The sequence below is a fragment of the Ochotona curzoniae genome, unplaced genomic scaffold (genome assembly GCF_017591425.1).
Source record: "Ochotona curzoniae isolate NIBS_2020 unplaced genomic scaffold, NIBS_Ocur_1.0 scaffold_3223, whole genome shotgun sequence".
NCBI lineage: Eukaryota > Metazoa > Chordata > Mammalia > Lagomorpha > Ochotonidae > Ochotona > Ochotona curzoniae.
In genome coordinates, this window is record NW_024467108.1 from 4,063,579 (window position 1) to 4,077,591 (window position 14,013).

Below are 14,013 nucleotides of genomic sequence, written 5' to 3' on the forward strand. Positions count from 1 at the left end.
GCATGAATGTTAAACTTCAAATTTAAATATAGTGGCAGGTAGAGAAATATTTATGTAAATACTATATTTTTTAATTAATATAAACATTTCAGACTTTGCTCAATTATCTTGGGTCCAATTTGTTACAATTCAGTGCCTCCTAGACTACCCCAGAAAGAGGGAGCAAGAAGGAAACTCACTGCTAACTTATAGATTTTTAACGAGTGACTGGTAGGGACAGAGAAGTAGATTTGATAGCGAATAAGTGGCAGGGAATTAGGAATTTTATTTGAATAAACTGAAATGCTTGTTACATTCCTAAATGGAATCATAAAATAGGCAGTTATAAAGATTAGGCAGAGGAGTTTGAGCTGGAGATAAACTGGAGAATCATAATGTAGATTATATTTAAAGCTGAGAGATTGGATGCAGTCACCTAGTGATTTGGTGTTGTTAAGGAAGAGGTTCAAGAACTTAGCCTAGATATTTCACAACATTTTGAGCTTGTGAAGAGGAGGAAGATCCGGGGCCCGGCATGATAGCGTAATGATAAGGTCCTTGCCTTGATTGCCCCGGGGCCTCATATGGGCACCGGTTCTAATCCCGGCAGCTCCACTTCCCATCCAGCTCCCTGCTTGTGGCCTGGGAAAGCAGTTGAGGACCGCCCAAAGTCTTGGGACCCTGCACCCACAGGGGAGACCCGGAAGAAACTCTCGGCTCCTGGCATCAGATTGACTTAGCTCCGGCCATTGCGGCCTCTTGGGGAGTGAGTCATCAGGTAGAAGATCTTCCTCTCTGTATCTGCCTTTCCAACAAAAATAAATAAATCTTTTAAAAAAAAAAGATAAATAGTTCTGAATAGTTCTGATTATTTCTGTTTTACTTGTAAAGTAAAAATGCTGCTGTCTAACAGGATGACTTTTAAGATTTTGCATGATTTTTAAGCTAAAACTGTTGTCTAAAATATATGCTTTCTTGGCATCTTCCTTCCAGCACTGGTTTCCTGTTCCCTCAAGATATGCTTTCACTTTGCTTTGCCCTTTAATGTTCTTTAGTAGATAAATGTATGTTGTAATCTAAGCCATGTGGCATGGCATGTTTGTGTCTTAATTCTGTGCAGCTTAAACATAGCCACAGACTGGTACTTTATTAACAACTTTTATTTGACTCATGGTTCTGGAGATTGGGAAGCCCCAAACAAGTGGCTTACATCTGGTGAGAGCCTTCTACCTGTATCCCATAGCATGGCGTCAGTTAGAGAGCATCATGTAGAGACTGAACAGAGAGCCAAACTCACTTTGCTAATGAACCTGCTTTTTCAGTAAGGATGTTACTCCATTAGTGAGAGCAGGTCCAGTCCTGACCTGATCTCTTCTTAAAGGTTCTTGATGCTGTTGTATTGGGAATTGTGTTTCTAACATGTGAACTTTGGGAAACACATCCAAACCTTAACAGCATGCTGGACCTCTATGGAGACTCTGTCCTGGTTACTATCTTGTTCTATCACACTCCCCCATTGGCTTGTACTTGGGTCTCTAAAAGTCATCCTTCTGCTGCCTTTGTTCATGGTGTGCCTCCTGCCCTCTCTCATTTTCTAATTAACTTATTGTTTTTAGTTCCTAGTCCAGGCAGAACTTCTATGAAGCTTTCTTTTTAATAAATTTTTGTTCCATGAAGACCAGCACACTTCCCTCACTGCCTTCTTCCCCCATTCTCTTCTCTGCCATGTCTTGCTTACTGAGTTCTTGCAAAGACATTTTAATACACTCTGTAGTCAAAGGCTTAATTCACCACTAACCATAATATACAGCAAGTAAGAAGTAAGAAGACTACAGTTCCACAGGATATAAACAAACCTAAAACCAATAATGATATCATTAAATATGCATTTCATTCCTATACATATTTGTAATCTATATTAACTTTTTCATATCAGAAAACATTTATCGTTTTGAGACTAGCTTATTTCACTAAGCATTGTGATTTCTAGTAGCAACCATTTTGTTGTAAAAGGATTTCTTTTTTTATGGCTGAGTAAGGTAGTATTCCATGGTGTATATACATACCAACTTTCTTCATCCAGTCATCACTTGCTGGACATCTGGGTTGATTCCATACCCTAGTTATTCTGAATTGAAATGCAGTAAGTTTGAGGTTACAGATAACTCTTCCATGTGCTGGTTTCATTTCATTTGGGTGAATTGCCAGTAGTGGGATGGCTAAGTCACAATTGAGGAATCTTCCATAATGATAGTACTAGTTTACATTCCCACCAACAATTGATTAGGTTACCTTCTCCCACAGATCCTTGTCTGAATTTACTGTTGATTTTGGATGATAGCCATTCTAACTGGAGTGAGGTGAAAACCTCATTGTGGGGGTTTTGTGTTGTTACTGTTTTTCTTTTTACATTTTCCTGATAGAGATCCTAAGCATCTTTTCATGTCTGTTGGCTATTTGTGTTTCATCTTCTGAAAAACACCTGTTCGTTTCCTTTGCTCATTTCTTAACTGGATTGTTTTGTTGCTGTTGAGTTTCTTGAGCTCTTTATAGATCCTGGATACCCTTTAATAGTTACATAGTTTGAAAATGTTTTCTCCCATTTTGCTGATTGCCTCTTCACTTTTTTGAGTGTTTCCTTTGCAATACATGAGCTTCTTAGCTTGATATAATTCCATTTATCTATTTTTATATTTATTGCCTATGCCTCTGGGTTCTTATCCAAGAAGTTTTTGCCTATGCTAATGTGTTGTAGAGCGTCCCTGATGTTTTCCTCTTGTAATTTGATGCTATCAGGTAGCAGTTTTAGATCCTTGATCCATTTTGAATTTATTTTTTGTAAGCGATAAGGTAGGGGAGTGTTTCATTCTTCTGCATGTGTAGATCCAGTTTTTGCACCCTGTTTGTTGAAGAGTTGTTGGTTATAGATGAGTGCATTAATTTCTGGAGTTCTGTTCCTTGGTTTGGGTGTTTATTTATTTATTTATTTTTTACCAGTACCAGGCTGTTTTCTTTTTTAAGATTTATTTATTTTTATTAGAAAGGCAGATCCAGAGAGGGAAGGAGAGACAAAGAGAAGGATCTTCCATCCACTGACTTACTCCCCGAGTGGCTGCAGTGGCCGGAGCTGAGCCAATCCAAAGCCATGAGCCAGGAGCTTCCTTTGGGTCTCCCACATGGGTGCAGGGTCCCAAAGCCTTGAACCATCCTTTACTGCCGTCCCAGGGCACAAACAGGGATCTAGAAGAAAAGTGGAACAACCAGGATGTGAACCAGTGCCCAGATGGGATCCCAGGTGTGCAAAGCAACGACTTTAGCCCTAAGCTACTGTGCTCAGTGCTTCCAGGCTGTTTTGATTCAAAGAACCCTGTAGTATGTCTTAAAGTCAGATAATTGTGATGTTACCAGCTTTATTCTTGTTGTTTATGATTCCTTTAGCTGTTTGAGGCCTCTTGTGCTTCCATATGAATATTAACATCATTGTTTTTAGATCTGAGAACAGTGTCCTTGGTATTTTGTTTGGGATCATGTTGAAATTGTAAATTGTTTTGGGTAGTATAGACATTTTGATGCTATTAGTTCTTTTAGTTCATGAATATGAAAGATTTTTCCATTTTTATCATCTTCTATTTTGTGAATATTCTATACATTTCATTATAAAGATCTTTCATATTGGTCACATTTATTTCAGGGTATTTTAAGCTTTTCTGTAGTTATGAATAGGATTGATCTTACAAGTCCTTTTTCAAGCTTGGCATTATTTGTGTGTACAAAGGGTACTTAGTTTTGTATACAATTTTTTTAAAAGCAAATATTTATTTTCATTTGAAAGGCAGACTTACAGAGGATAGACAGAAAGATCTTCCATCCACTGATTCACTGCTCAAATGACTGCATTGGCTGGAGCTGAGTCAATTTGAAGCCAGGTGGTAGGAGCTTTTCCGGGTCTCCCATGTGGGTGTAGAGTCCCAAGGCTTTGGGCTGTCCTATGCTGCTTTCCCAGGCCACAAGCAGTGAGCTAGGTGGGGCATGGAACCAGCCAGGACACGAGCCAGTGCCCATACAGGATGCTGGCTCTAGTAGGTAGAGGATTAGCCTGCTGGGTCACTGCCCTGGCTTCTCTGTGTACATTTTATATCATGCAGCTATACCAAACTCTCTCACTTAGGGGTCCCAGTACTCTCAGTGGAATCTTTTGGTCGTTTTCTGCATAAGATCATGTTATCTGAAAGCTTTCTTTAACCATTTAATTCAAAATGCACACTTCCTTTGAAGCTTACCTTATTATACAAACATTATCTGTGACACTATTCCTACTGAGCTTCCTGCTCCCTGAGCACAGGCCTGACACTTAGCACCTTGTTGGTAAGTATGTGCAGAGCTGAAATGGCTGTGGTGTGTGACTTGATTTTTCTACCTGATTATACTCCTTGATGATACAGAGTGACGATCACTATCATTAGCAAAATTGGTGTTCATAAGTTTTTGTTATATTCCACAGAATCTGAAAAATTATTTGATTTGAATGACATGAGAACATGGATGATCAATAACTTGCTTTCTCTGTTCTTTTTTTTTTTTTTTTCTCCTAGTGTGAAGAGTGGCCAAATCCGAAATCTGGAATCTGCTCGTGTCTCCATGGTTGGCCAAGTCAAACAGTACGTCTTATTTTCCCTTCTGTGCTTACTAAACATTGAAGCATTGTGAGGGAATTACTAATCACAGCTTTTGTCGCATAACTCTTCTGTCATCCTGGTAAATGCCTTCATCACTTTAGGTCATTTCATAGTTGAGCACAACTAGACCAGCCACATAGATTCATTCTGGGCACTTCCCCCCACTTCTCTTTCTACTGAAATCCCAAAGATGCTTATGTTAGTCTTTTATGTAATACTGAATTACATTTGCACAATTCTAGATCTTAGAGGTGAAGCATTCCAGAGGGTAAATTTTAAAAATTAAGTGTCCACCTGAATATTTGCAGTTACAGTTTCATTCTGCTGACAGATTCCTTCTAAGGAAATGGTAAAAAGTGGCATTGCTAGAGTGAAGGCAAGATCCTGAGTAAGGTAAGATTATGCAGCTCAGGTCATTTTTCTTGCTAGAATTTTATGGTTCTTCAATATTGCTGGTAGTAAGAACATAAATTTCAGGTAATTGAGAAAATGGAGTGTGAGAGGTAAAAGAATAATAGAATATTGAATGCCTATTACTTGCCAACCACTGTACAAGGCATTCTGTTTTACTATTTTATTATAAAAAATGTTATGTTTTGAACGTTTTAAAACATGTCAAAGTAAAATACAGCAAATCCCAGAGTAACTGTTGTCCACTTAACTCATGTCCAGTTTTCTTTCTTCTGTGCACCTGTTTATTTCCCCTAAGCACAAATATTGTGAAACAAATTTCAAACAAATATGATTTTCTCTGAAAACTTCAGAGAAAATAAGGGCATAATCATAGAATATTAGCACTTTTAAAAATTGAGTTCTTTAATAACAAATTTAACTAGTGTTCATTTCTGCTTATGTCAAATAATTTGTAGAACTAATAAATACTAATTAGTTAATATAAATCATTAGTATCATTTGGTCTACATGTTCTACTCTTTATCTCTGTTTCCTTACAATTTATTTGTTGAGGAAACCTTATGTTTGCTCATAGATTTTCCAAAACCTGGATTTGTTAATTAAATCCTAATATATTTCTTCACTTCCTGCATTGTCTATAAATTGCTAGTTAGATGAGGAAAAGGTGGTCAAGTTCAGACTGTGTTGATGTTTTTGGTTGGTTTATAAAAAGTAGTTTATAGCTAAATATTGTCACCAGGAAACTCAGAATATCTGGTTTTCTTTTTTCTTTTTCTTTTTTTTTTTTTTAAAGATGTATTTATTTTTATTGCAAAGTCAGATATTCAGAGAGGAGGAGAGACAGAGAGGAAGATCTTCTGTCCGATGATTCACTCCCCAAGTGACCACAATGACCAGTGCTATACCAATCGGAAGCCAAGAGCCAGACACCTCCTGCAGGTCTCCCACACGGGTGCAGGGTTCCAAGGCTTTGGGCCATCCTGGACTGCTTTCCCAGGTCACAGGCAGAGAGCTGGATGGGAGGTGGGGCTGCTGGGATTAGAACCTGCACCCATATGGGATCCCGGTGTGTTCATGGTGAGGACTTTTAGCCACTAGGCCCTCTTTTTTTCTTTTTTAAACAGAGATAGAAAGCGAGATAGAGAGCTTCCTTCTTTTCTGTGGTTCAGAAATGTCTGCAACAGCTGGGGCTTGGCCAGGAGCCAGGAAGCTCAGCCTGGGCTCCCCTTATAGGTGACGAGGAACCAACCACTTGAACCATTGCTTCCTGCTTTCCAGGGTCCATGTTAGCAGGAAGAATAGAGGTGGAGCTCAAACCCAAGCGTTCTCCTAAGGGGTGCAGGTGTCCTAAGCAGTTGCTTAATCACTAGGCCAAGTGCCTGCTCCTCCCCAGCCCTGTTAATTGTCAGTAGCCATTGATGTTTATTACCATGATTCATTAATTAAATTGCATGACCTCATTTAATACCTATAATACCTCTACCAAAAAAAGTACTGTGGTATCAATGAGGAAATTGGAAATTCCATGAAGTAAATGACTTTCCCGGAACTTCATATATGGTGGATGACAGAGCTGAGTTCAAGCTCCTGTGTATTTTATTTCAAGTCCTATATTAAAAGTTTTATGCCCAATACTATAGTTTTAGTGGTATCAGCAAGATAGAATGTGAAGGTTTTTTTCTTTTAAAGATTTAGTTTATTATTTTATTGGCAAGTCGGATATACAGAGAGGAGGAAAGACAGAGAGGATGATCTTCCATCTGTTGCTACATTCCCCAAGCAGCCCTAATGGCCGAAGCTGAGCCAATCTGAAGCCTGGAGCCTCTTTGGGTCTCCCACACGGTACATGGTACTAAGGCTTTGGGCTGTTCTTCACTGCTTTCCAAGGCCACAGGCAGGGAGCTAGATAGGAAACTGGGCCAACCGGAACTAGAACCTTCACGGAAATGGGATACAGGGTGTGCAAGGTCAGGACTTAATTTGCTAGGCTACTGTGCTGGGCCCTAAGTTTTTTTTTTTTTTAAGATTGATTTCTTTTCCATTGGAAAGGCAATTTACAGAGAGAGCGAGATAAAAGTGGCTGGAGCTGAGCTGATTGGAATCTAGGAGATAGGAACTTCTTCCAGATCTCCTACATGGGTGCAGGGTCTCAAGGGTTTGGCCATCCCCTGCTGCATTGCCAGGCCACAAGCAGGGAGCTGGTTGGGAAGTGGAGCAGGAAATGAACCAGCGCTCATATGGGATGCCAGCTGGTAGGTGGAGGATTAACCCAGTTAAGCCATTGTACAGGTCCCCTGGATAATTTGTTTTTTAATATTTACCTATTTGAAAGTAGAGTTAGACACACACACCACTCCCCTTCCATCCACTGTTTCACTCCCCAAGTGACTGCAATGACTGGGAGCTTCTAGATTTCCCGTGTGAGTATTGATTTCCCAGGCCATTAGCATTAGTAGGAAGCTGGATCAGAAGCAAAGCAGCTGGGACTCAACTGGGTGTCTATGTGGGATGCCAACACCTGATAAAACTTGGCATCTCAAGTTTTGTAGCAAAGCACCACTTAGAAAACAATTGTGACCATCCAGGTAATTTTTAGTAAGGAAGACAGAAGAGGTGGCATAACTGTTGTTCAAAATCTGCTTATTTATTTAAAGATTTTTACTTATTTTTATTTAAAAGGCATATTTTAGAGGAGAGACAGAAAGAAAAGGTCTTCCATTCACTGGTTTACTGCCCAAATGGTTGCAACAGCCAGAACTGAAATGATCTGAAGCTGGGAGCCAGGAGCTTCTTCTAGATCTCCCGAGTGCGTGCTGGGTCCTGCGGACTTAGGTCTGATACTTTCCCAGGCCATTAGCAGAGAGCTGGATCAGAAGTGGAGCAGCCAGGACATGAACCAGGGCCCAAGAGGAATGTTGGTTGGCCTTGTAGGTAGAGGATTAGCTTGCTGCACCACCATGCTGGCCCCAACCCAGTTTCTTCATCTTGTGTGTTTTTTTCTCCTTCATCCGCAAGGGCAAAGTTCTCAGCATTGCAGAGTAGCGGATGAAATTACCCTAGGCCCTTGAGATTTTAACCATTAGCTTTTGCTAATGTATTTCCCCATTGAGTCTTCTCTGAAAGGAATCATGCTACTAGCTGTTCATATAGTAATTTTCCACCTAATTACATAACAGATACAATTTTTTTCAGAGAAGAAACATTAATTGATTGGATCAGATAGGTTAATCTGCAGGGTTCAGCTGGCCATGCTTGTTGTAATTACTAGTTTTTGTCAACTGGTTAACAAGTAGGTTAACAGGAGCTCTGTTGTACTGCAGGCAGGGAACAAGCACCGGCCTCAGGGTTGTTGATCCTCGATTTACATTCCAGCCTGTTTTAACACCCATGAGTAAGTGGTCCTGGGCAGGTTTCTTAACCGTCTGAATTACTCCCTAGGATTCTTGTAAAGACTATATGAAAGACTGTAAGACTCTTGTTGCCATGCCCAGGAAATGGATGTTTCTTTTCTGAGGGTCAGTATTGATGCAAGAACTGGAAATCAGCTCTTACAAAGTAACCATAGATTTGCAATCCTTTCCATAGTCCTGGAAATGCCCATTTTTACATCATGTCTTCCCAGGAGCGTTATGAAGTTTGAGCTAACATTTGATTACCGAAGATCATTAAGTATGACTATCTCTGAAGTTATTTGCATATAGAGGAGAAGTATGTGATAGAAACTTTTTTTAAAAACCTAGATGTGAAGGAATTACAAGTCCAGAAGGCTCAAAGTCTATAGTGGAAGGAATTATAGAGGAAGAAGAAGAAGATGAAGAAGGAAGTGAGTCAGTAAATAAGAGGAAAAAGGAAGACGACATGGAGGTGGGTAAAGGCCTGCGTTCGTGGCAAGACGGGGAGGAACTGGTTCAAGGTGTGCGAGTGCAAAAAGGAAGGAAGATGGCATTTTGTCCACCATTACTTTGGAGGGCAGAAACTATTTTAAGACTGGCCATAAGATGGAAAGCACTGTTCGTAGCTCTGAATAACTGGAACTTAAAAAAACATTGTTTTCTCACCAGGTTTCTTCTTATCTCTGTAAACCTGTTCCTATATTTTCTCTCAGCAAAAATTGTTTTCTATCAGTCTTTATATATAATTTTTTTAAGATTTATTTTTTTTTTGGAGAGTCAGATTTACAGAGAGGAGGAGAAATAGAGAGGAAGAACTTAACCTCTGCCTGCTGGTTCACTCCGCAAAGTGGCACAATGGCAACAGAGCTGAGCTGATCTGAAGCCTGCAGCTAGGAATTACTTCCAGGTCTCCCACACGGGTGCAGGGTCCCAAGGCTTTAGTTTGTCTTCGACTGTTTTCCCAGGCCAGAGGCAGGGAGCTGGATGGGAAACGGGGCTGCCAGGGGTAGAACTGGCGCCCATATGGGATCCCAGAGTGTGCAAAGTGAGAACTTTAGCCACTAGGCTACTGCACCAGGCCCCCTACCAGTCTTTTCTCAGCACACCTAAATCTTAGCCATCTTCAGAGTTTATTTCCTTGGGGAAGCTTTCTGATACATTTTATCAGTCTATCTGTAGTGTGACATTAAAGTCTACATGACACACATTCTTAAACATTTTAGCTATTGGACCCAGCACCGTAGCCTAGCAGCTAAATTTCTTGCCTTGCACTGTTACTCTGAAAGGCAGAGTTAGATAGAGGGATAGAGGCAGGTCTTGGATCCACTGGCTCGCTTACTAAATGATTGCTAAGCTGGTACTGGGGCTAGTCTGAAACCAGATCTCCCGTGGGAGTCAGGGGTCCAAGGACCTGGGCCATCTGCTGCTGCTTTCCCAGGTACATTAGCAGGAAGCTGGATCAGAAGTAGAGCATCTGGGACTCTAACTAGCACCCATATGGGATTCCACTGCTGCAGGCAATGGCTTTACTCACTGCACAACAGCACTGGCCTAAGAATTATATCTCAGACAAACAAATCGTATTTTCAAGGAATGAAACTAGTATTATATGGGGTATCTTTTTTTTTAAAAAGATTTATTTCTATTGGAAAGTCAGGTTTACAAAGGGAAGGAGAGACAGAAAGATCCTCCATCCATTGGTTCACTCCCCAATGCACAGTGGCCGGAACCAAGCAGATCTGAAGTCAGGAGCTTCTTCTGGGTTTGCCACGCTGGTGCAGGGTCCCAAGGCTTTGGGCCATCCTCCACTGCTTTCCCAGGCCACAAGCAGGGAGCTAGAAGGGAAGTGAAGCAGCTGGGGGATGAACAGGTGCCTATATGGAATCCCAACACATGCATGGTAAAGACTTTAGCCACTAGGCTGCTACACTTGGCCTAGATATGGGATATCTTAACTGCTAGACCAAAGGCCTGTCCTGTCATTAGAATTTTGACAAATTAACTTGAGAGCCCGTCATGGTAGTCTAATGGCTACAATCCTTACCTTGCACATCCAGGATCCCATGTGGGTGCTGAGGGGGAGGATCCCATATGCGTGCTGGGTTGTATCCCTACTGCTCCACTTCCCTTCCACCTTCCTGCTTGTGGCCTGGGAAAGCAGACGAGGATGACCCAGAGCCTTGGAACCCTGAAACCACATGGGAGACCTGGAAGAAGCGCCTGGCTCCTGGCTTCAGATTGGCTTAGCACTGACCATTGTGGCTGCTCCGGGAGTGAGCCAGTGGGTGAAAGTTCTTTCTTTTTGTCTCTTCTTCACTTGTAAATCTGACTTTCCAATAAAAACAAATAAATCTTTTTTAAAAATAGTATTGAATCTGTAGATCATGTTTATAGTATGGGTGTGGTAACCATCCAGTGACCTTTACGACAAAATATTGTTGTCTCATATTTCTGGATTTTCATGTTCTGGCTGATATAATATTCCAATTATTATTCAAGCTACAATATTTCACATATTTCAGTGATGCAGGAAAGTATTAGGAATTACATTGATCAGTTTTATGTCACTAACGTACACCTAAGAAGTTAACTTATGAAAAAAAAAGATTGTTTTTTCCTAATGGTTTAACGGTTTACAGCTCATTAGTTTGGCCATCTAAAGAGGCTGGATGATGGCAAGAGGTTTATGGAGGATGATCTCTTCAGGAGCTGAGAATCAGAAACACCGTTCAGCTTTTCTAACCAGCCCTTTCATAAGCACTACCTTCTGAGAGTACATCCTCCGTGACCTAAAGATACCCCTTTGGGCTAACTTCTAGAAACCATGATTGGCTCAAGTTGCCACTCTTAATTATTAGCAGAACATTAGCAATTATTTAAAAATGGGAAAGCGTTTGGCCTCGTGGTAAGGGCCATGGAATCATCTGGTCTGGCTCTGCCAGGTCAGCCACAAGTACAGGTAGAAGCAAAGCAGGCTGATTTTTTATCGTTTTCTATGGCCTATGAATAGTGATATAAATACCTAATGGCCCATGACAGGAAAAGGGTTCCCCACCCGGGTTAGGTGCTAATTGAGTCCTGATTCTGCTTCCGATTCCACTCCCTGCTGATGTACACCTGGGAGGCAGCAGACGATGGCTCAGGTATTTGGGTTCCTTCCATGTGGGAAATCAGAAATCTAGAATGAGTGTCATATTCTGGGCTTTGTCCCAAATGTTACAGGCATTTGGGAAAAGACTAGGGGATAGAAAATCTGTGTGTCTATGTCTTTGAATGGAAAAGCTTATTTTTGTTTAGATTTTTTAAGAGGGCTGGGTATTATGGCACAACTAGTTAAGTCACCACTTAGGATTCCCAAATCTGATCTTTGAATGTTGGTTTAAGTCCTGGCTCCTCTGCTTCCAACTCCATCCTGCTCGTGCACCAGTGAAGACAGCAGATAATGACTGAAGTGCTGGGCCCTTGCCACCATGGGAGATCCAGATAGAATTCGAGGCTTCTGGCTCCAGGCTGGCCCAGCCCAGGCTGTTGAGGGCGTCTGGGGAGCGAACCTGCAGATGGGCGGTCTTGTTGCCCCATGTCCTTCTTTCTCTCTCTCCTCCATCTTTGTCGCTCCCTCTCTTCCTGTCACTCTGCCTTTCCACAGGTGGGCCTTCAGGAGATTGCTCAAACTAATTTCTAATCCATAGCAAAGATTCATTTTTTCAGATAATTTTTAAAGTGCATGGCAAAGGGACAGTGAGATAAATCTGTCTACTGGTTTACTTCCCAAATGCCTACAACTGCAGGACTGGACCAGGCTAAAGCCAAAAGCCAGAAATTCCATCCAGGTTTCCCACATGGGTCACAGGGACTCAAATACTTGCCTCCCACATGCATTAGCAAGAAACTGATTGGATACAGACCTGGGACTCAATCTCAGACATTCCAGTAGGCAGTGTCAGTGTCCCAAGTGGGAGCATAACCCACTGTGTTACAACACCTGCCACCAGTTAATGTTTGATTGCATGCTATATGCCTATGTATTTGACAGGTGTTGATATTTTTCTTATTTAGGTCACATTTCCTTTTAAAAATTACTTTTGTGGCAACAATTTGTCATTATCATAAATCAAAACATGAGAAAATGCTCTACCAATTTACCAGCCTACTTTTGGCTTTTCCATCCAGGTCTTCCCATAAGTTTACTACGGCTTCTTTTTTTGGGGGGGGGGGGGCGGGGTTAGGGTAGGGTAGTAATCCCATTTAGATAACGTGTCCTCTGCTTTTTTCATTGAACATTATATTGTAAGCATTTTTTCTATATTGCAGTGGGTTATCCTTGGACAGAATGTCCTTTTTGACAGTGGAATGTAAGAGAAGCTTGGTGTTGGTTCTACCATTTATTGGCTTTGTGATCTTGCAGTTTCCTAATTTCACTGAAACTAACAAGTAAAAAAGAAAATATCAAATTATTTAAGAATGGAAATTAGTACAGCAAGATTGTTATAAAGATTAAATGTGCATTAAAATATCTGGGATACAGATGGATCCCTAAAAATGCTGGTTTCCTTCATGGTCCTTTTCCTAGGGCCTAGTTTTTATCCTGTTCCTTCACGGGGTTGCCCTCAAGAGACTCAGAACCTGCTCTTATTCCTCCAGACCAAGAAAGACCATCCGTACACCTGGAGAATTGAACTGGCAAAAACAGAAAAGTACTGGGATGGCTGGTTCCGAGGCTTATCCAATCTCTTTCTTAGTTGTCCTATTCCTAAATTGCTGCTCTTGGCTGGTGAGTGTATATGTGTGGTAGAGGTGGGGTGGGTTAGTGAGTTTGGCGACAGTAACAATGCCATAGATTAAGTGGCTTAAACAACAGAAATTATTTTTTGCATAGTCCTTGAGGCTGAGAGTCTGAGATCAGGGTGCCAACATGATAGCGTTTGGGTAAGGGCTCTTTCTTGTTTGCAAACAGCCACCTTCTCTGTGACTTCATGTGGCTTGTAGAGGATACAAGAGAGCACTCTGGTGTCTTCACAGAAGGACACAAATCCTATCATGCCAGAGCCCCAGGCTTTATGACTTTGCTTAATGATCTTGTTTTGCCCTATCTGGGAGGTTAGGACTTAAACATGAAGGATGCTGGGTGGAGTTCATTCCATAGTTGTGTGGATATACTGTCATCTGAATATGACTTTGTTAGAACTACCAACTAAATGGGTACTGACTTTAATGTGAAATACCATCCTCACTCACCTGTGTCCCTCTCCTTCCCTTAGGGAAGGGGTGCTTCCCTAAACCACTTTAGCATAGGCATCTGTCTGAGCTGGTCTAATTCTGGCCTACTTTTGTACCAATGAAGCCCAGGTTGTTGTAGAGCCCGATACAGCGGTGTGAGGCTATTCTGAGTATTAACGAGAATAAAAAATAGTAGAATCCTGTTTTCAGAAACTGTGTTCAGTTTAAATAAGCAAAATGATTGCAGAGGAATCTCCATGGAGTGATTCGTCTGGTGAGAATATACCCTGTTGGAGTAAGAGTTGATGTTAGTATGAATTGAGGATGTCATCACA

At 41.2% G+C, this 14,013-nt stretch overlaps 1 protein-coding gene across 2 annotated transcripts in view; it reads left to right on the forward strand.

Moving 5' to 3' along the window:
* PPME1 (protein phosphatase methylesterase 1) overlaps positions 1 to 14,013 on the forward strand; it is a 55,612-nt gene that overhangs the window by 36,775 nt on the left and 4,824 nt on the right. The window contains exons 8-10 of one of the 2 annotated variants that reach the window (XM_040964299.1): positions 4,572 to 4,637; positions 8,810 to 8,933; positions 13,103 to 13,232. In XM_040964299.1, the coding sequence (XP_040820233.1) occupies positions 4,572 to 4,637; positions 8,810 to 8,933; positions 13,103 to 13,232 (320 nt within the window). Of the gene's footprint in view, positions 1 to 4,571; positions 4,638 to 8,809; positions 8,934 to 13,059; positions 13,233 to 14,013 lie in introns of both variants that reach the window. The other variant, XM_040964297.1, reaches the window with a different exon arrangement.